The sequence below is a fragment of the Poecile atricapillus genome, chromosome 2, assembly GCF_030490865.1.
Source record: "Poecile atricapillus isolate bPoeAtr1 chromosome 2, bPoeAtr1.hap1, whole genome shotgun sequence".
Taxonomy (NCBI): Eukaryota; Metazoa; Chordata; class Aves; order Passeriformes; family Paridae; genus Poecile; species Poecile atricapillus.
In genome coordinates this window covers 36,259,826-36,281,879 of record NC_081250.1, presented here as the reverse complement: position 1 = coordinate 36,281,879, position 22,054 = coordinate 36,259,826, and the positions used below count along the sequence as shown (strand labels likewise).

General features: G+C 35.6%; 1 protein-coding gene across 3 annotated transcripts in view; it reads left to right on the top strand.

Moving 5' to 3' along the window:
- The window catches only part of TBC1D5 (TBC1 domain family member 5), a 315,146-nt gene that overhangs the window by 82,066 nt on the left and 211,026 nt on the right, over positions 1 to 22,054 (top strand). For all 3 annotated transcript variants that reach the window (XM_058831805.1, XM_058831806.1, XM_058831807.1), the window contains exon 4: positions 17,617 to 17,662. In XM_058831805.1, the coding sequence (XP_058687788.1) occupies positions 17,617 to 17,662 (46 nt within the window). The remainder of the gene's footprint in view (positions 1 to 17,616; positions 17,663 to 22,054) is intronic.

Sequence of the window (22,054 nt, the reverse complement as noted above, 5' to 3'; positions counted from 1 at the left end):
AACCCCCTTACCACACAGAGTATTTATCAAGATGGGACAGAACACAAAAAAGGAAATAGTCTCCTAATATGATAGTGGTACAGGAAATAAAAGAGAAAAAGTATTCCTACCGTATTGTGGGGGCCAATGAAAGGCATGTCAGTCAATAAGGCTCTTGACAGTATCTCTTAAAAAATATGATGATGCACCTGATTACATGTGTTTGTGTTCGTCTTTCCAACAGCTGCTAGTCAGTAACTAACATGTTGTATGCATGTATCCTCTCACAGTATGTGATCATATTTTGATAAATGTTTCAGAGGTTTTGAACAAATCAACAGTGGTATTTTCTTCATGGTGTTGTGATCAAGATGGCCACAGTGCTCCATTTTATCTTGGCTTTATGGGTGAGATGGCCATTTCATCCTTCTTTCCTTAAAAGCTGTCACAGGGTGAGACCATTCCTCTATACATTCAAAGGTTTCATTACTTCTTTCTTGATGTGCTTCAGAAATACAGCAAGTAGAAAACAAACTTATCAAGCGAGTTAAGGCTAGAGATATTTAGTATATTAGAAGCATTAATTAATTAATGTTTTCAATTAATTAATTTTGAAAAGTGGAATTTAGGAAAACAAAAAAATCTGACAGTGGTATGTAGTTCATCCATCAGCTATCCGACTGTAGTGTGCTCAGTGCAGGTCATCTTTCCTGTATGAAAACGGCATCACACATAGTCTGCATAACTTTCTAGTAGCATCAAGTTCGTGATCCTTCTCCTGCCCTTCACAACTGAAAGGGCTTAACATTTTAAATTACAGACCTGCTCCCCATCTTTCTAGATAAGGTGTGATTGTAATATGTTTCTCTTCTGATTTTTGAAGAAGTAGGATCTCCTACTCTATGTTTTCATCCATTGCCTGCGTGAGTAGGTGAATTTTACATGTCTTTTAGTGGGATTCTGGTTTGCTGATGAAGGCAGAAAATCTCCAATCTGACTGGGTTGTGATGAAGGATTGAGTTACCAGAGAAATTGTGATGCTTATAGCAATTATAGTGTCCACAGCAGGAAGAGATGTGCTCCTCAAAGAGAATGATGTACAAGGGTGCATAAGCAAGGTTAAGTGTCTGAGAATCAGAAGACCAAATATGTTGGCACTTGTTGCAAGTCTAGAAGTTCAGGTGACCATGGAGAGAACACACAAAGCAATAAAGACAGTCTTTAAAGGGAGTGATTTTTCCTCTACTGATCTGAATACCTTTAGCAGGTGTTTTAAACTACTGTAGTTGAAGGGTAAACATTTTGTTCAGGTCCCCTTTTTATTTGTATATCCAAGACTGCTTCAAACACCTGATCAGAAGATGCTAACAACACTTTAAGAGCTGAAAACATGCAAACCTTATCCAAGCAGGTTCTCTTATCTTTTATACAAGTGAATTTCTTTGATTCCCTGGCAAAGAAGTCATGCATTAAATGCACAGCTTTCACATATCCACTTACTAACCTAATACACCCCAATTTCAGTGACCAAAAGTCGAGTCTTGATGAAGCATGATAAGTAGTGGTACTTCTTTCTGTAATGGGTGCTTTGTGGTACACAGTTTCACAAAGAGGTAGTAAATAGATGGGATTATAGCTCTTCATTAATATACTGGATATAATCAAGGTAGCTTGGTGCCTTTTAACCTGATATTCTTGAATCTTGATAGGCACTCACACAGCTGATATGCTTTGGAAACATAATTTCACTTTATAGATATAGACGTATGTGTATATGCGCAAAATGTTTTGTAGATTGGTCCCATAATTTGTGAGCATATATGTGAGCTTATTTCCATAGAAAAAACATTCATGATCTTTCAAAACCAAAGGTTTTGACCACCTTTCCCAGCTAGTTCCAAAGGCAGTCTTCACTAGGTAAATGAATATAGTGGTTTGTTGAGCATTTGACTATGCTAATACCAGCAAAACCAAAGGTTATTTATCCTTTTTTTAATGCCATTATCCTCAGATCTCTAACACGAGGGTTATAAATGTAACTGACAGAGAAAATTGAGCAAAATTGATAGTCAGAAATTTCCTTATTGGATGGAAATTGTTGGATTGGACTTGATTTCTGGTCAATGAAAATTGTGTTTCTCAAATGTAGCTATATTAGTTTATGCAAGGGTTATCACAGTGCTTGTACCTATGGGGTATAGTCAGATTGCTGCTCTGCACTGCAGAGAGCTCAGTGAGGGTAACAAGTACTTAAAAAAAAAAGTTATGTACAAGAGATGCTACTACGGCTGTATATTTAAGGACTTCATGTTGACCCCATCCTCTCTTATTAGCAATGCCTTTTTCGGATGCATTTTGCGTTTCCATTTTTTGGTGAGCTTGTGTCCCTAGCCTGCTAGAATTGGCAAAGGGAAAAGTCAGCAAGGTTTCTAGGAAGCTGTCTTCAGTATACCTTTTTATTTAATAGACAGATTAATATTAGGAACTGTGAGTGTTGAGTCACCTGAAAGACTTAAGACGCACTCATGGTACCAGAAGAGTAACTCAGATATTTTCAAAGTTTTAGTTCAGAATTTACTGTTAAAATCTAAAGTACAAGTCAAGCCTTCCCCCAAAGTGAGAGGGGCGGGATTGGAAAGGAAAGACAAGGCCTGCATCATTGGTGAAGAAGTTACTCACTAAAGAAGCAATCTGACCAGCCAAATGAGGAATTTCCAGGGAGGAGGTGCTTTCTAACTGGGGCAAGATTGTGAGAATTAATGTTGGATTTAGATGCATTAATTAATCCCAGTTCACACTTCTTACAAATCTACATTTGTAAGTGTTCAAGCTGATAAACCTTTTTTGTGTTAAAAACATGTAAAGGTAAAGGAAGATGCTTAGAAAGCTCAAAAGAGCTGAAGAGTGCTTCAGTTTGGGCCATATCAACAGAATGCTGAGGAAATATGAGCATTGCAGAGATTTTGGCTGTATTAAATGTCCTACTTTGCTCACAGAATATATGCTGCTAAGCTCTTCCATGTAAATACTGGCAAAGACCCAGGTTTCAGTTTCATTGAAGTCTACCTCACCTGTAATAACTGTAGTCAAGAGACTGCAGTATTTATATATTCATCAGGTGCACTTTGTTTAGCTGTGATATTAAAATGTGTCAAATTGCTATTCAGGTATGAATGGAGAGTTCATATTCCTAATTTTTATTGTACTCTGAGAGAATTTCATCTAGAGTTTGGTTATTGTGTAGGAGTTTTCAGAAGAAATTTAACATGTCCAACTTCTGATATGGGAACATAAAGACTGATTGTTCCTTTTCACAGCAATGGAGAAGGTTGCTGTTTTAAAATATGCGTATGTCTGATCTTGAAAATGGGCTAACAAGAAAAAGGATAAATGCCTCCTGCAGTTAACTGTAGTGCCATTCCCATCAGCTCAAGAGCAAGTTGCTTAAAGGTGGGAGGTGCAGCACTTTTTTGGTCTCCTTGCTGGATCACCTGCCAGTGAGTGAGCTACTGTGGCTGTCTTCCTAACTTTGCATCTCATGAAACCTGAAGAGAGAAGGTGCTGAGATAAGATAGTTAAAGCTAATGATGATAGCCAGTGATCATGTCGTCTTCTTACTGATGAGTTAGCAAACAAGGAATATCTCTCTCTCTTCATAGTGGCTAAAGAGGGATGAGCTCAGGAATGTTTGAACTTCAGGCATGAGAGACTTTCAGACCCAGGAGGACAAAAATGGGTCAGTTTGGGCTTAAACAGGATGATGGCCATGCAGTCTGTAAGGATGAGTAGACTTCTGCCCTGAGTAGCAAAACAGCAAAGATCTTCCCTTCCCTCCTTTTCTTAATTTGAATTGCATTATGGTTTTAACTTTGCATAAATGTACATGATATACAGCAGTGTTCATGTAGAATATATGTAGAAAAGAGGGTATGTGCTTTTATTGCTCTTCATTTTAGATTTGTGGCAAGATGGGAGGAGGAAGATGGACGAAAACATACAGCTCTAAGGCCTACTAAGGAAGGCTGTGTAAACATACACTTTTTTCCACCAAGTCCTATAAATGTAATGGGATAAATTATTTTCACTCCTCTGAATTTACTGTCTTCTCAAGGTTTTAGATTTTGAACTTAACTTTAATAATTTGATATTATATGAACAGTACAATGTAAAGGCAACATTTGCTGTGTTTTTAAATCTGTTTCTAATATAGTTGACTTTCAGTGCTTTGTACCATTTAGTGTCAAGTGAATATTTTAAGTATTGACAATGAGAAATGAAAAAACCCACAGCTGTGGCATCTTACATCACTAAAATTTGATTTGCACAGGTTCAGAGTTTTAGTCCCTGCTTTTTAGTACAAGCTGAAAGTAGACATGTTGAAAGTTTAGAGGCTTTGGCATATTGGGCGGAGGTGGGAGGTCAGTGACATTCCACTTTCGATCTGTGAGTAGAAGACTAGGTTTTTTTGAGAAAGTCCCTTTTTTTTTTATTGTAAGCCAATGTAGCCTATTTTTGATTATTTTCTGAACATATTTTCTTCTTTTAGGTAATCTGAACTATTTTCTTTATGATGTATCCACTGTTCCTCCAAACAAATTTAATGCTTCATCTATACTGAGCACCCCACAGGAGCACATGACTTAGGAAAGGGAAAAAATCAGCAGAAAAATAGGTGGTCTGAGCATTTATGTGTTAAATATGCATGTTAATTAGAAAAAATTAGAAAAAATATGAAAACAGATGTTACATAAATTATTTCAGTCTCAGGATAGTAGTAACTTATACACTGACAATAACTTTTATATGTGCATATATATGTGTATGTCTGTATCTGGAACATTTATGCAACTGCTACATGGACAGCGCTGGAAAAACAACTTCTAGCTTAGATAGGCCTTCTGAATATCGCCTGTATTTGTGGATGTTTTTCTCCTCTCTTGTGCTGTCCATTGAGCTCCTGAAAGAAGGTTCCTCAAAAAGGCATGGCAACAAAATTGGTCATACCATGAGACTCATGGGGAGTATTTGAGTTAACTGGCATTAAATATATGCAAAACATTTTTCTCTGCATATTGCTATTGTATTAGGCAGCAAAGTTTTAAAATATAAGTCATTATATTCTCACATAGCCTGTTCTTTACTTTGGTCTTTTTATTTCTCTTAGCTCCTCTGCAGTGGAAAAAAAAAAAATCCTAAGGCTTTCTAGTAGAGGATATTCCAACTAAAATGTTGAGAATGTGTTAACAGAAGAGAGAATTTTGTAAGTGGATATGCATGTTAGAATTCATCTGCTCTTAGTGGAGTCATTTTGTCATTTTATAAAGAAGACACTTCTGACTGACAACCAATTTTCTGAATATAAATTCTGATATAATTTGAATAATTACATAATTTCTGTCCACGTTAAAAAAACAGACATATGTGCAGTTCGTTTTCTAATTATCACCACCAGAGACTGAAAAGTTAACTTCTCAGAAAATGAAGGCAATATAACATGACGTAAGGGGAAATGTTGAAACATAAAGACCTGTAGCCTTCTGTAAATTTTCATATAATTATTTCAGTATAACATTCTACTTTTCTAGTTTGATAGCTTTCATATTCTTTGAAACCTTGTATTTTTTGGGTTTTTTTGGGGTTTTTTTTTTTTGTTTTTTGGGTTTTTTTTCATTTTGTAAAATCCAGCATATGCTGTAGGAAGGTTAAAGGCTGAAAGATGTAGACAATGAGTTGTGGAAGAATATTCTAGCAGATTGGATTGTTAGTATTGAAGACTTTTTAAGACAGTGTTCAGGGTATGCAATTGCTATTCTAGCAGATGCATTACACTAGTAAATGTATGAGAATGTGGTACTGTAAGAAAATGAATTACAGAAAACTATTAAGAAATCTTATTTATGTCTTGAAGAGGAAATATATTACCATAAATCCTACTTTATACCAATAAATTGTGTTCCCTACACAGAATTATTTAAACAAGAAAAAAAATCAGTGATGTGTTAATTCTTCACTGCACATGTATTCATTCACGTTGGAAGAGTCAGATCTCATGGGGACAAAAAAAAATTGTATAAAAAGGAGTAAAATTATTCTAGCTGTGTATCTTAAATTTTCAGGAAAAAAATACTTTGGAAATGTCAATAGTCAGTGTCAAACTAATAGTGGTGATTACTTCAAAGTCTGTTTGAGCCACCATTTTTCTGTGAGGTAGTGTTGCATTTTCTTTGCTAGACTTATGTATTTTCATGGGAAGGCAGCACATACTTATTTTTTTTTCCCCTGGAAGATATTTCTTTTATTGCTACTTTATAATGGAATAAGAGTAACCTTAACATCCGAGCCCACACGTGTTAGAATACCTCCATTTCATTTCTGCCCTGGTTATTTTAAGGAAGTAACACAGCTGTGCACTTGCAGGGGTTCTGGCTTTGGTGGAAATGTCCAGGTTTTTCTCCTCTTGTCAGCTGAAAATAAAAACCCATGGTCATTGTTCCCTACTACTCTTACTGTTGCCAACAATAATAAAATAATAATGGCAAAATTGTAATTCCAGCTCAAAATAGTAACTATCCATTCATTTTGTGATGTTAGGAGGGAGCAATACATCTGCATTCATCTACATTGTAGTTGGATGCAGGGTAGATAAATTCAATTCAAGTGCATTTCCACAAGTATTATGAGCCCCTATGATTTTGCTTCAGTAAAAATACATGGCTGCTGAAATTTTATTTGGCCATGGATCATAGTGAAACTCCTTTCCTGCCAGTAAGCAGTGGTTCATTCATGTTCATTCATTCTCTGTTATTCCTTGGCCTAGTGACCTTCTTTCGGATTCTGAAAGAAATTAGGAGAGAGCAGCTGCTTTGCTTTTGAAAACCACAACCTAACACAATCAGACCCAGACTTTCCAAGAGTCTCTGCTACTATTTGGGCATCAATGAATAACAATAAAAAATAATTAGGAAAAGTTTATGAAAGAAGTTATGACATCACTTCATTTATAAACTAAATACTGTATATTAACCCTGTGGGCCCTAGCAGTGCCATTTGTTTTGGTCTGTCTTTGTTGCTGTCCGGATATATTTAGATTTAGATATTCTTGTTCTGGTGTGGCCATCTACTTCTCTGGATCTGTGGCTAAACATGTGGATTGTTAATGATGCTGAAGTTTACATTCAACCTCCTCTGCATGGTTGCTCTTCTTTTTTGAATTCTGTGAGGTAAAGGATAAAGACAAAGATAAAGACGAAACATGAGACCTTTAGAAGGAAATGATAATGCCTTCTGAGTCAAAAGATATGAGAAATAATGCTCTTAAGATATTCTGGCTTTCAAGTACTTCTGTAATAATTTTTTTATTCTAAGTAGTAGTATGAACAAAACATGGACGTTTGTGTTCTGTTAAATTATACCAATATAAGACTCTTTGAATAGCTGAAAAGCTAGAAAACATAGCAGGCTTTCCCACTTTTTTATATATCTTGGTTTACCCAAGTTGATTTATATCTCAGAGTTTTCTCATTACTATGAGCACTAGCACACTAAACACTTGAGAAAAAAATGCTTCTGATCTAAAAAAAACCTTTATGTGTATACATACACATATAAATGTTTCATTTTTCACAAATCCAATTGTAGTAGTAAAGTTGATATTGCTTGTTTTACAGTAAGCATTTGTATTTCATGCAATTCTTTCTGTACATTTTTTTTCCTACCCTCGTTAATAAATATCAAGATACTTTCCAACCCAGCAATATTTCTTAGGATGACTGACTTTAATACTATATCCCTATTTATTCATACTCATTAATATGACTAGAATTTTTATATGGGGAAGTTCTCTCTCATTCACTTTTCTGGGAAGGCTATGATTTTTGTAGGTATGTGCTTCCATCTGTCAATGCTAGATGATGCCGAATTGTAGGAATGTTCCTTGTGTTTGAAACAGAAGGTAGTAAGGTTTTTGGCTATAACTTAGTTTTTGTTGTGAATTTGTTTCATGATTTCTGATTGGTTTTTGAGAGATCTCTGTCTGGTGTACAAAAAAAAAAAAATCTTGTCATAGAAAACTCTGCTTTGGTTGACAAGATGTGTGGGAGAGCAGACGTAGCATTCAGCAACTTTGGGCTGTAGTACTTACTGTATTCAACAGAAATAAATACTTCCTTTGATTTCTGTTGATAAAGGTGATACTGTAGTCTTTGTTGCTGAAAAGATGCTCTGGAGCATTCAGTACGAGTTCACACTTGCAAAGAGTTAGGGGTGATTCTGAGGGGTGTTGCGATGCAACAGGGGTCCCCATGCAAGCTGATCAATTTCTGCAACCTTACTAAAGTCTCAGTGCAAACGTGAATACCAAAGGTGGGGATTGTCAGAAATACTGCTTAGGGAGCTAATATTGAGATTCTCTTTCTGTATTGTATCTTAAAATGAGCTTTTCACTAAACATTCTTCTGTTAAGCATTTTTAATATTTTGCTTTTTCATCTTTATTCAGGGGAGCAGTAGTATCTGTGCTGCAGTATCTTGGTGTCTCTTTTGTGTGCATATATCTGTATGCAAGTTACGTGTGGTTGGGAGAGAAAGTGCAAATCAGTGATGTAAAAAGTGATGAAACTCAGTGCTTGTACTATTTTCCTGTAGAAGCTTATTCTGTAGTCTGAGATTCATCCAGAAGAGGAATATAGAGGAACATTTTTGCTGCTGGAGAAGGTTGCTTCATGTCCAAGGAAAGTGGCTGTAAGCAATGATTTCATCCTGAGATTTTGAGAGATCCTGAGGATTAGCACATATATATACTGGACTGAAAAACAAGAAACTGGGAAATTCATTGAATTATGGGAAATAAGTGCAGGAAAACCCAGGATGGTATTACTGCCTTAACAGTAGTTAGTGGTATTCCTAGGGAAATACTGTAGAGCATTTTTTCACCAGGTGCATTGTAAACAGTGAAGGCTTAGGCACGAGAACTTTTGCAAGTCCAGCTGGAGTGAGGAGTAGTGGAAATTGTCTGCATTCATTAGTTGAAGGAAAATGAGAGGGGAAAAAGTGTGCTGTTACTGCAATCTGAATGTCTCACAGGAACAACATTGCCAAGAGTACTCTTAAAATAGGTATTGAAATGATGGTGTAGTGTTGTAGCAGCTGATATGAGTATCATTGAACAGCAGAACATACATTATTTTTCTTGATTTGCTACAAAAATATTTGGAGGAATTTTTCTAGCAATACAGGTTTCCAAAAACAGTTCTGTAATTGTATATATACTTGGTTTCTCTGAACCTTTAATATTTTGATGACTAGTCCAGCAGGAAGGAAAATTATTACATTAGTTGAATAGCAAGAAAAAATTATTGAAGGCAGGTAAAAATGTTCCTCTTGTTATGAATAATATAGTAAGAGTTACATTGGCAGGTGAATCAGGCAGTTTCTTTAATATGTAATCTGATTTTCCATACATGCTTAAAATTGTTCTGTAAGAAATTTGTCAGAAATACACTGTGCCTATAATTAAAAAATAATATACATGAAGTGTAACAGTGGAAGGTCTGCTGTTTTATTGCATGTTAGCAATCTGCAAAGTAAAATCTTAATCCATATTTTTAAATTACCATGATAGCACTAGGATCCATAACTCTTGAATATCTTTATTTTCAGGTATTTTTTTCCCCCCATTCACATTGCACACTTAGTATGGAGGAATATATTTTAATACTTAACACATTCCAGTGCATTGTGAAACATATTTAAAGCAAACCTAAAACTAATAATGCAAAAATTACAAACATCACAGTAATTCTAATGTTCCACTTCTCCTGATCAGGTACAGGGAGTTGCATATCTGGAGAGAGGTGAAAAAATAGTTTTCAATACCTCAATTTGGTAAATAAGGTTAAAACCTTTAGTTAAAACCACTTCTGTGAGCAGTTATTCCCAGTATGCATGAGTTTGCAATGACTTCTGTTTAATGACCAAGTTAGTAGTGAATTATTTTCTTGCTGTAAGCAAAGGCTACATTGCACACTTGATTTTGTTTTTCCACAGCGTGCCTCACCCTCACAAAGTAGATATAACCGCAGAATAATATTTGTCAAATGTTTCTTGGAACAGGAAAAAGTATAAATTGGATTACTTAAATGTGGAAATCCTAGTAAACACAGGCTGGTTAATACTTGTAGTTGGGAATCTTGAAGTGCTTTACAAACAAGAATGGGTATTGTACTGTGGGATTCAATTGAGGATACTGGTCCTCCCTAGGAACTGATCTGAAGAAGGAGCTGAAACGCCAGTGAAGCATTTTCTTTAGTGTCTGAAGTTTCTAGCTAAATTTTACCTTTAAGTTGTCTCTGGGAAGGATACAAGCTTGTAAATCCCTTCACTGACCTGGGACTCAATCAAAGTCTTCTCGTTTGTGAAACTTAAAAGAAATGTCAGAAAATCCATACAATGCTGCAAGCAAAAGGGTGCTCCAGATGAGTGTGTGTTGCTCATGTAGTTAGCCAGCACCTCAGCCTGTGCAATGTGCCTACAATGTTTTCACCAGACTCAGTTTCCTCCTTTGTGGTTATCCTTGCATTGAAGCCAATGGCACCCAGAAAAGCTTTGTTCTTTCCTGATAACCCCTGAGTCACCGTCACATTTATAGAAATAATGTTTAGAAATTCATCAGCTACTTAATGTAGATTTTCTGTAGCTAATGTCTCTTACAGTAGAATATTAAAATTCTAGCACCCCAATTTCCATGGCTAGGCTTGCCACATCATGTCAAGTATGTAACACAAAGAGATGGCACCGTCCCCAAGGGGGGATTGCACGGTGCTGCAGGTACCCCTCCCTGGACACTGGAGTCAAGTTACAGAAGTTTTCAGCATCCCCCTGGTTGTTCTTAGACTTTTCCTACAGCCAAGTAGGACATCTTATCAGCTTTAACTTGTTTTGGGGAAAAAAACCCCAGCATGATGGGAGAGTGGGGGAACAGGAGCAGCTGGAGATGCAGGAGGCCACAGAGCAGCACAGGGATCTGGCCAGTGGGGACAGCTGGAGGCCAGAGCCACCGATCTGCAACAGGCTTTACCTGCTTACTCTGGCTCCCAGGCACTTGGGAGCTCTGACATGAATTCCTCTCTCCCACATCAGCTTATCTGTTATTGACACAGCAATTTCAAAGGATGAATCTTTTCTTTACTAATACTACAATCATTTAAATTTGGTGGGGTTTTTTTGGTACTTTGGTTTGTTGTTTTTGGTTTTTTTTTCCTGTGGGAATCTTTAGACAGTACTTTTATTAGTTATTCTCCTCTCTTTAAAGGCAGAAACAGATACTCAAATTTTTAAACTGGAACTTTTTAGAAAAGGCTCAGCCCTCTGATGCTGTTGTATACAGCCTGAGTCTGTGCAGCACTGTCTGTTATTTCCATGATAAAATTTTGCATTTTTATGAATACCCTGTCTAAATAGAGAAAGTTTTAAACAGGTAATTTTTCCATTTCTCATTTGATCATGTGATCTGTTTGAATAGTGAATTCTTTATTAAACACAGTGATTTGTATTAAATGTTGATTGTAGAGTGGTTAGATGTTAAGCACTGTTACAAGTACAGTCCTCTATCAAAAAGTTAAGATGCCTAAACAAATTCTCAGACATTTAAACAAACTATTTATACATATAAGTAGGATTTGTTATAAACAAATGAAACAGATGTAGTTTTAACAGAGTTGTTTGGTGTTTTTTTTTATTTCCTGAACATTAATATCTATGGAAGCATTTCTGTTTGAGGATGCTGCTTCTCTTATGCTGGATTAATGGAAGGGACTGTATTATGTTATATTTCTGATAATGGGAGATATGTTTATATAAAAATATATATTTTCTTCAATCTGTTTTGATACCCCAATTCCCATTGTTTGGGGCAAATTAAAAAGAATTTTTCTCTGATTGGGGGTTCTAAAGCCTTGACATTGTTTAAATCTGATAACGAATGGCTCTGAGTTCATGTTCTTTCAGTTGTTGGCAACAAATCTAAACCTGTGTTTTTTGGATTTATGAGGATAAGTCCTGCTTTGGCAATCTTGTAGATCCTCAGGAGAATAGTTAAACAGTGATTAATCATTGTTTCTTCACTGAGTGTGCAGAAAAGAATGGAAAAGCTGCATTTCACACTTCTGAAGCAATTAATCCCCATGATCTTAGCCAGGTTTGTCTTGTAGATAAGTTGGGATACAAAACTGTACCTAATTTATCAATGTATGCATGCCATAAAGTATAAAACACACAATTTATTTCATATCATTTATAGTCAAATGTAAAAAAAGAGTGACTTTGCCATATCCAAGAGTGTTTCTTACATTACCTTCATATAAAATAAGTACCAGAGATTACAATGGGATTCCTGTTTATTGTGCACATCTGGTGCAGTCACTATGCATTTTCTCATTCACTTGCTGGCATTTTTAGTGATTGTGGCATAAATCACCTTGCTAATCAGAAACATAAGTGACGGGAAGTCATCTCCTTTTTTTGAACAATGGGAAAAAACATATGGCTTCTTAGACAGGACTTGGCTGTTATACTATTTATGTGGCATTATATTCTGTATTTAGAATTTCATATTAATTGCCATGGTTTGATTGAAGGCATGGAATGCCCTGTGGTTTTGGCCAAAGTATTTGTTTTATGGTCTACTCGTCATGCCTTCCATGCTTAATATCTGCTGTATTTGTGTGTATCAAAAAATGGAGCTGAACATGCAGGCTGTATTTTAAAATATGATTAAATGTTTTAAAATGCTTTTTAATCAATATGGAATGAATTTAGTGTGTTCTGAGTGACAGCATATAATAGAATGCTGTTATAAATTGTGTGGCATAGTAAAGAAGAGAAAAGAAATGTTTGCCCTTATAGGAAATACATATATTCTAAACTTCTCTTCCTGAAGAAGACTGTAGAAAATCAGACTAGGAGGAGGTGAGACGGTAGTTTTTGTGAGGCAAGTTTATTGATAATTGCACTTCTGAATTAAAATTCCCTGTGGGATAAAACATATAATAAGACACCAAAATTATATTAACATGTGAGGAAGATAATTGAACCCAAAAGCAATTCATGTACAATATCATTTTTGTGTATCTAGTTCTTCTTCTTACATGAATGTTTTGCACTTCATTTTGTGTCACTTATTTTGTGATTCATGACAGTGTTTACTCCTTTAGCCAAATAGTTTATTGTTAATAGTAATTACTATGAAAAATTTTTAGTAGCCTTTTGAAAGAATATATTAATTTATGGCCAGTGGTTCAGAGTTTTATTTACCATTATGTTATTTCTTTAAATAATTAATTAAACATGTAACCTAATTCAGTAGTGTTATTGACCAAATTTCTCTAACCATTGTGGAACTCGAGGTTATTGCGAAATATTGGAATACACTAATTTCTGAATTGTCAGGAGTCTGTATATCTAAAAAAGATCTTTATTCTCTGCCAGGAAACTCCTAAATAATTACAAAAATGCTGAATTAAGTATTAACTTATGATTAAGACTTTTCATAGGAGGCTCTTGAAATTAAAGGAGGTAAGTAGGATGTAAAAAGAGACCATCCCAAGTGACCAGTTATTATTGGTAACACCTCTCTGGCACTAGAAGTTCTGCCTCACTGGTAATAAAGAAATAGAAAAATAGATGGAAAAATGCAGAGTAATGCTAAAAAGCACTTGTTAAACCTTATAAAGGAGGTCTCCATCTTCTTCACTCAGGTGTGGGTCTAAATGCACATTGTAGAGATGCTGCTTTTGAAAGCTTGTCAGAAGGTATGTTTTTGCCCAAGAATTTGTCTTCTACTAGGAATTGTGAAAAATCCTGAGAAGAATGCCTGAAATTAATTGACGTGACATCCTTAAGGTTACTTATACAAAAAGAGAGGAACTTCAAAAATAACAGGACAGCACACCATCCTTTTTTTTTTTAATAGCTACTCACAGTGAGTTTTATGCTGTTTCTTACATAGTGGAACAGTAATTTCACTTAAAATTTTCAAATATGGAGTATTAGTTTAACAGGACAAATTCTTCAAAATTACTCTGACATACACAATTACCTCTATTAAGTACATTTAAATGCTATTAAAAAAAAAGGCTTATCTTTATAAAATGTCTCACTAAGTTTGATTTTCAGAAATCTCATTTTTTTAGCATTTCTTTTTCATAGTTTCTACTCACTAAAAAAAGCAGCCTTAAACAAATGTGCATGAGCTTTCTGACTCACTCAGTATTACTTGAGCATTTCAGGTGGACCTTTATGTGCACCCTTAAGTAAACAATTTAATTGAAAGCATGTTTGATTTTCCTCATGTGGTCCTAGGTTAGCCTTCTAGTTTGGATCAGGAATGTGTCTTTGAAGCAGATTGTCCCCATGTGCTTAAGTTCATACTGCAGAATTGTTCCAGAACTGGGAAAATTGATTTCTTTTGGATTTAGCTAACTTGGAAGTTGCACACCATTGGTATGTCAATGGACTTCTTTTATAATAGCTGCTAGGGGACTTTTGGTCCTGAATGTGATCAGTTCAAATTAAACCCCCCTAGAAAATGTTTTGCTTGAATGTTGGTCCTCAGGATTAACTATTTTGTTCTACCTGTCAGCCTATATTGAGCAGTTGGCACTAGCTGATGTAGATCCACATGCTGTGAATCTCATAGAGGTACCCAATGGAACTCTTACTGGTTTGTGCAAGGTTCTGACTGGTCACCAGGCTTGGAGGGGTAACACATTTATCAATGAATATATTTTTAATTATGCAAGTGGGGTTACTGCCATGAATTAGTTGATATATTTAAATACTGAGTGGGTGGCAAAGTGATCTCTTCTCCTTTGACAATAATGAAACCCAGAAGTCAGCATTAGGTGAAATGACAGAGGGCCAGAAGGGAAAGGACAAAGGAGATGCTCATAAAATTGGGAGATGGAAAGGAATGAAGCTCTTGTACAATAAATATAATCCAATATTTTCACAGGCATAAATCCACTAGTGTAGTAGTCTGTTAACGGAAAACTGTTTTATTTACTTGTGTGAATTATGGACAGAGGTTTTTACTTTATGCTTTTGTTCCTGGTATTTTAGACATTTTCTCTTGGAAAGAATTAGATGAGATATAAACTGTAGACTTAAAATTTAAGGGTCCTTTCAAAATGGATAATGGTAGAGTTTCCCTCTTCACCCTAAACCCAAGGTTACTTTTGCCCAACACAGTGTAAAAAATTGCTGTGGTAATCAGATACATTTTGATGAGACACATTTTAAAACACCAGTCAATGAGCTACAAAGTTCGCTTTCTTTGATAAATAGTCAAAAACAACTCAGGAGAGGGTTAAAGACTGTGTTAAGATAAATTCATTCTTCTAATGAGGATAGTGGATAAAATCATTTACTTCATGTTAATACAGTTATTTAAAACTTAAATTTTGAGTTTACAACCATCTGTCTCAAGGGCTAAGCTCACTATAAACTATTATAATCATTTAAATAAATAGAGGAAAAAACAATCCGTTCAATATGTTGAATCAATATGTCATGCTTTGAATATCTATATAATTTTCCTCACATTAGGATCCATGGCACATGTACGGTACAATATGGTCTATAAATAGGCCTGGAAAGAATATGACTGCAGAGAAAATCATAGTGCTCCCCAGAACTTGGTATGTCGTTTTGCCTAGCAGCCATCTTTCCCTGTAACTGGAATGTGGTTCAAAACATAACCCCATGGAATTAAAAGAAGGCAGATTTTAATGGCTGCAAGGTACCTGAGCATATCTTTGTCCTTTGTTGTGTCCAACAGAAGCAGAATCTTCATTTGATATATGCATTTCATTCTTTGCTTGGGCTTGGGAGAAAAATTGTCCTTTTCTAAAAGCTCTCACCAGGACTTTTCAGTGTTCCCACCTTGAAATGATGGAATCGTGCAGTGTTGCCATCCAGTTGGCTTGGCCAAATAAACTAAATGCACATGTCTAGAGGAGTCCACACTTGCTTTCAGCACCCAGTACAACAGTAAATGTCTGTTGTACAGAGTCGTGCATCACTATGACTCTGTATAACAATGACTCTATACTGACTTGGAAAATATGGATTGGAGCATGAGCTATAGGCCTGAGTAGTTCATCAGTGCTGATGAAAAGAAAAACAAAGAGAAGGTGGTGGCTGATGAGACATGGCTGAAATTCTTATAACTGTGGCTCTAAGAGAGATTTATAATAGCTAAGTTTCAAGTCAGCATTTTAGTCCTTTATTTTCAGCGATTTCTATTCTTTTTCTGGTAAGAATTATTTAATCATTTTTAAGCAGATTCACAGACTGTATTATGAAAATATAGTGAAAACATGGATATTGTTAAAATAAGTGGCTTTGCAATATTTAAGATAGTATGTATACAGTCTAAAAACTCTGAATAAAGAACAGCATCCAAGTTTGTGTAACTGAAAATACCAGCTCAATTATTGTAAACTGCCAGCGTACTTCTGTCACATAGGAAGAGTAAAATTATATCTGTGTTGCAGGAATAGGGCAAAGGACAGCAGTGAGGGAGTGGTAGAAGCAGAGTAGGCCCTAAAGCACATTCTGGGTCTCCAGTCCATTAACTGTATAAATTGAGAAGCTGCCATGTTCTTCTCAGTTATGGAACAAGAAATTCCTTGAGGCTTTGCAATGACATCACAAACTATTAGAGGTTTGGTTTTGATATCACTACAATTCCTTTATGAAGTCATGGCCCAGTAATTAATTTTTCATCTGTATTTATGCTGAAAATAAATATTCTTTGGGCTAGATGGATGGATGAAGCTTCTTTATGTTCTATTCCTCAATTTTAGAAGTAGCATACCATCTCAAGGATATTTAAAAAGATATATATGCACTATTTCTCTTATCATGTTCTGCTGTTCTGAAGTTGAATCTAAATTAAAGCAAGTCAAATGTGTATCTGTTGTGTGGATAGAGAATATTGGGGTTAGAAGAGAGTGTTGAAGATAAGAAATCTGGGTTCTTGTTTCTCATGTGTCACTGACTGAGGCCATGTGAGCCGGTAAGAGCCAAGGCTTGATTGAAACCATATTGAAATCTTTGTGTGCCTCCCTTGAAAGAGTTCCACATGAACACAGGAAAGCACAGTGCTCCATATATGTGGAATATTTTACACCCTGGGAGCCTTGACATATGGTTGTGGGTGTCACCTATCATCCATGTGACTCAAACTCTATATCCATAAGATGGGGGAAATGCTTTGTAAGGTAGTTCAACTCAGCACTATTTGGAAATCATTGTGGTTTTCATAAAGAATGAAGGTGTGTTGGGTTTCTTCCTGAAACAGTAACAGTCTGTTGACTGATGGGCACTGTTAAACACCTAGAATCCAATTCCTGGTCAGAATGCAAATACTCAAAATTCCTAGTACAATAGTATCTACTGTGCTACAATAATACTAGGTAAACTCTAATCACTTGCATGCTTGGAACACTTTTAACATTTTGTGTAATTCTGTTCTCATTTTTATTCCTATTTCTCTCCTTTTGATATAGTATTTAAGAAAATCTGGATCATCTTATTAAGTTAGATGAAACACCTTTTTTAGCTTTTTTTTTTTTGCTAGATGGCTCAGGCAAATTGCATGGTTTCACTCTGAAGTTCAAAATTCTGTAAGTAGAATGTAAAAATATCTTAACTTTTCTAGACATTCTTTAGTTTCTTCAGCAGCAAAAATACACATTTGTTTATCTGGATCTGTTCAGACTTATGCATGCTAAGACCCATTTGAAAGCTGAAGTCTCTATGTAATTTATTTTCAGTGTGTAGTGTAAACTGTTGTGCTGTATATACATTTTATATTTATGTCAGAAAAGGGTTGCAGAGGGGTACTTTAAAACCACCTTTTCGGCTCTAAATAGCTATTGTGTACATATGGTAAGGTACTGCTGCTTAACAATTAGTAACTGCTTTGATGAAACTAAATTACATGTTTAAGTTCCCATCAGGAAGTCGCTTCACATATCTGTATTAATGTATTCAAGGCTCGAGAAGGAAAGTTAATTTTCCAGCTTAAATATTTAATTCAAGCTTAAAATTTAGTCTGTAATTAGAGCTCCCAAATGGCAGGAACATGGAGTATTTGTCCATTTTAATTAGATTGTTGTTTACCTATTAATTATATATCATATCTTGTCATATAGTTTTGATGGTAACAGATGGTGCTAGGAGTTAGTAAGGGTTTGAACAAAATAAGATTTCACATGATTTATTAAGTTGCACTTTATTAGTGAGTGGTCTGCTTTTGTCAGGTTATTCTGTGGAAGAAGAAGTTTGAAACATTTCACTAATTTTGGTGATTACTCTCTATGTGAAAATACCGAACTTAAACAACAATTCCAAAAGGTGTATTCTTTTTTTCTTTTAGAGGAAGTTGTAATAAACCTTGTATTTCTCCAAAATTATAGTCTCTATACTATGCACATGACAGTAAGCTTACATCTTTCTTTTTTCTTTTCCTAAATTTTTTGCATACGATTTTTTGGGAGCAATACCTATTTTATCTGCAAAGAGTACTGCAGTTGTTTCAGAAGTGAAAGATCTGATTCAACTATAAACAGCTTCTGTACAGAGTACATTTTCAAATTTTAGTGGCTGAAAAACCCAGCATATACATTTGTTCATTGGTGCTTCCTAAATACCAATGTATATGCATACACAGCCATCTCTCCAGCAATCATTTAAATGTAGAAGGTAACTGAGATTTTTCAGAGTTCTGTAGCTGGACCAGCCACACCATCTATCTTCACCCAGTACGTGAACTTTTTTCCAGTTCTTTGCCAATATCTACTGCTGATGCAGTTTACCTAGATTCTTGAGTCTTGTATAAAATGTGATAAATGACATACTTATGTCTTCTATCAACAGATGTTTTGATGGAATTAGTGTAGGTTACCCCCCCACTGGAAGCCATGTGTACACATCTGGGAATCATGTGGTACCTTACTCCTGATATTTTGGAGTTCTCACTTAAATAGTCCCTTTTAAGACTTGGGGAGAGGAGCAGGAAAAAAAATTAAAATAGTGCAAATCTCTTCTGAGTTTTGGAACATTAAAAAAAGAGAAAGAAAGAGACTTAAAGAAATTTCAGTTAGCTTAATGACACAAGTGAAAAAGGGAGAAAGTCAAAAAGATACTTAAGTAAATAAGATTGTATAGCGCAGGTTAAAGCAAGAACATGTTATTTCTTGAAAAAGAGAGCCTTAAAATGTGCTTGAGATGTTGCTGAACAACACTGGTAAATGGACAGTGGCTTTCTCTGTGGGGAGTTTGCACAGTGAAACTAATCAGCAATGGAGCTTAGCAGTGCGGTGTTTGTGGGTGGTTTGGTAGTGATTCAGGAGTGTTTGAGCCTTTAATTCCACTTTATCATAGATCATTTGATCTATTCTAATTTTGGTCACCGGAGGGAAGAGATCAACAAGTTCCTTAAGTCCAGGTCAATTCAGCAGCTCTCTGTTACAAAGCTGAGTAAATAAATCATTATTTTGTGGCAGACCAGTCTCCTGTTTTCACTAGTTGCTTTCATGATACCTTGATAGCTTAATCCCCTTGGGGAACAATATTATCTGAATAGATGAAGATCCTTTTCCTGTAATCCTCCCCTTTTTTTATAAACTAATTACATACTTCTGTTTTCCTTCTTCCTTCCTATTTTCCCTCTGTCAAGTTAAAAAAACATGCACGATCATCAGAACTGTACCTGTTTCTTGACATTGACCATGACTTCAAAGAGATGGTAAGAGTCAAGAGTTTTGCTAGTGAAAAGTAAACAGATGGCCGCAGTACACACACTGATTTCGAGGCTTGCTTCAGTGGGCGACTTGACAAACAGTAGATCTACAAAACTGCCTCCTTGTTCTGGCACTCGCTTTGTCCTCACACCAGCAGCAACAGATGCTTGATGCTGACACTAGTTCAGTTTTTCCCCACATAACTTTGGTCACATACTCTGAGTTGGATTTACTGTGACCTCTCTCTTGTTTCATAATTGTCCCCATCAGCATGATTGCTACCTTAAAAAGTATTGATAAGTATGTCTGTGTTCAAATCAACTGGAGGTGGGGTGAGTAGGGGGAGGTGTTTGGGAGTGTGTATGTATCTTGGATGTGTTCCCAAGCCGAGGATCGTTTTATCACCACCTACATCTAAAAAAGAACCACTATGCTGAAATTGTGCAGTTTGATTAGCTAGGAAGAGCTAAGTGACTTGGCCTATTGCCTCTTCTATGTGTGAAAAGATTACCTTCTAAAAATGCGACCTTTTATCCTCTTTTGCTCAGATCCTGGATTTTTCCCTGTGATTTGTAGAGCTGTGTTAATAACACAGAAAACGGCATTCAGTTGTTAGCGATTGAGGTATAAGTGATTACAAAAACATTATCACAAGATAGAAGTAGTAAAAATATTCTACTTGCTGAGCTTGCACCATCAGAATTTATTTATACATTTTATGCAAAAATACAGGGTTAATTTTTTATTCCTTTGACCCTGTATATCAAATGTGATAAAATATGCTATCCTGCAGCTAAAAGCAGATGGAAAAATAAATTGAAGAACAGCGTTTAACTGCAGTCTTATCCTAGTTCATATAAAAATATTACAAAAATAAAACAGAGACATAACTGGGTCATTGAAATGTTCTTTAAGAAAGCCTGCTTACGCAACAAAATTACCCCATTTTCAAATGCTGTGGTTCATAACATTCGAGAAAAAAAAAAAAGAAAAGGATTTTGAAATATAGTAGCATGAATTTTGTTTTTAAATTAGTTTATACTCTTTGGAGTCAATCATTCATTGAGAATTTTTTTTTGTTTGTTTCTTTTGCAACATTATAGAAGTAGTGGGCCTGCATTAAAGCTTTCTTATGGCCATTTGAGGGTTTTGAGTCATCGCTTCTAATTTATTGCAGTGCCTAGCAGAGCTTCAGCAGTACTCCCTACTATTCTTTGGAATATCAGTGCCATTTGTAGTTTCCATAAAAATTCTCTTTCCATGCTTGACTTTATAAGTAGATTTTGAAGAATAAGGTGAAAAATACACAATTCAGTAAAATCTGTTAGTATGGATGCTCTGATAGTGAATGCAGCTAACAGTAACATTCTGTAATTCATCAACTCTCGGCCAAGTCTCCCTCAGGTACCAGACCGAGAAGCACTGAGTCTCCTCTGCAGAGTTACCTGTTTCTCTCCATCATTAGCTAAGCAACTTCAGCCTCTACTCTGAGTCCTTAAAGCCTAATTTGACTTAGAAATCTTAAGGAAGCCTAAGTTAGGCAGTTTTAATAACACCAGGAGTGTAAATGTGAACACCAGATAATCATGTAGTAGCGTCAGAGTGAAGCTTATTGTTTATGCATATGGATATTTATATAAGAGAAGTGGACTTCTTACAAAAATGACTGCAAGAAAGAAAGCAAGATTCATAGAAGATGAGTAATAAAATGCCATTCATCAAATATGTAACCTTTATCAGTGCCTGTAATACAACAGACCTAGCTGGTTTATAGCACTGTGTGGGAGAAATGGCTCAACCTAAACTGTTTGTGTTGGGGATACTAATGCCATTACATTTGATTTCATAAAATTCACTGCTTTGGTGGTCATTCATAAGGGTGCTATCCACACAATCCCATGATGGTGACTACACAAACCATACAGGGTGGGCAGTAAAATACCAATATGAAGAAAAAATGTGCTGCCAAAAGATAGTTGTTCTGGTACAGAACAGTCAGGTTAAAATTCTTTCAGAAGAAAAACTTGTCTTCACTGAATATAAGAGTGCTTTATCATAGTTCTTTAAAGGAAAATGAAAAGCATATGATAAACCTTTAATACATGCTGTCAAATTGTCTACAAAAATGGCCCATGTGTTGAAAGAATAAGTATCATATAAGGAGACAAGTACTTAACAAAGAGACTTCTTTTCATCTCTAGTCCCCTTTTTCAGATTTAGCTGTTGCTGCTATAGCTAAGGTCAGCATCTATATAAATAAATAGTAGGATT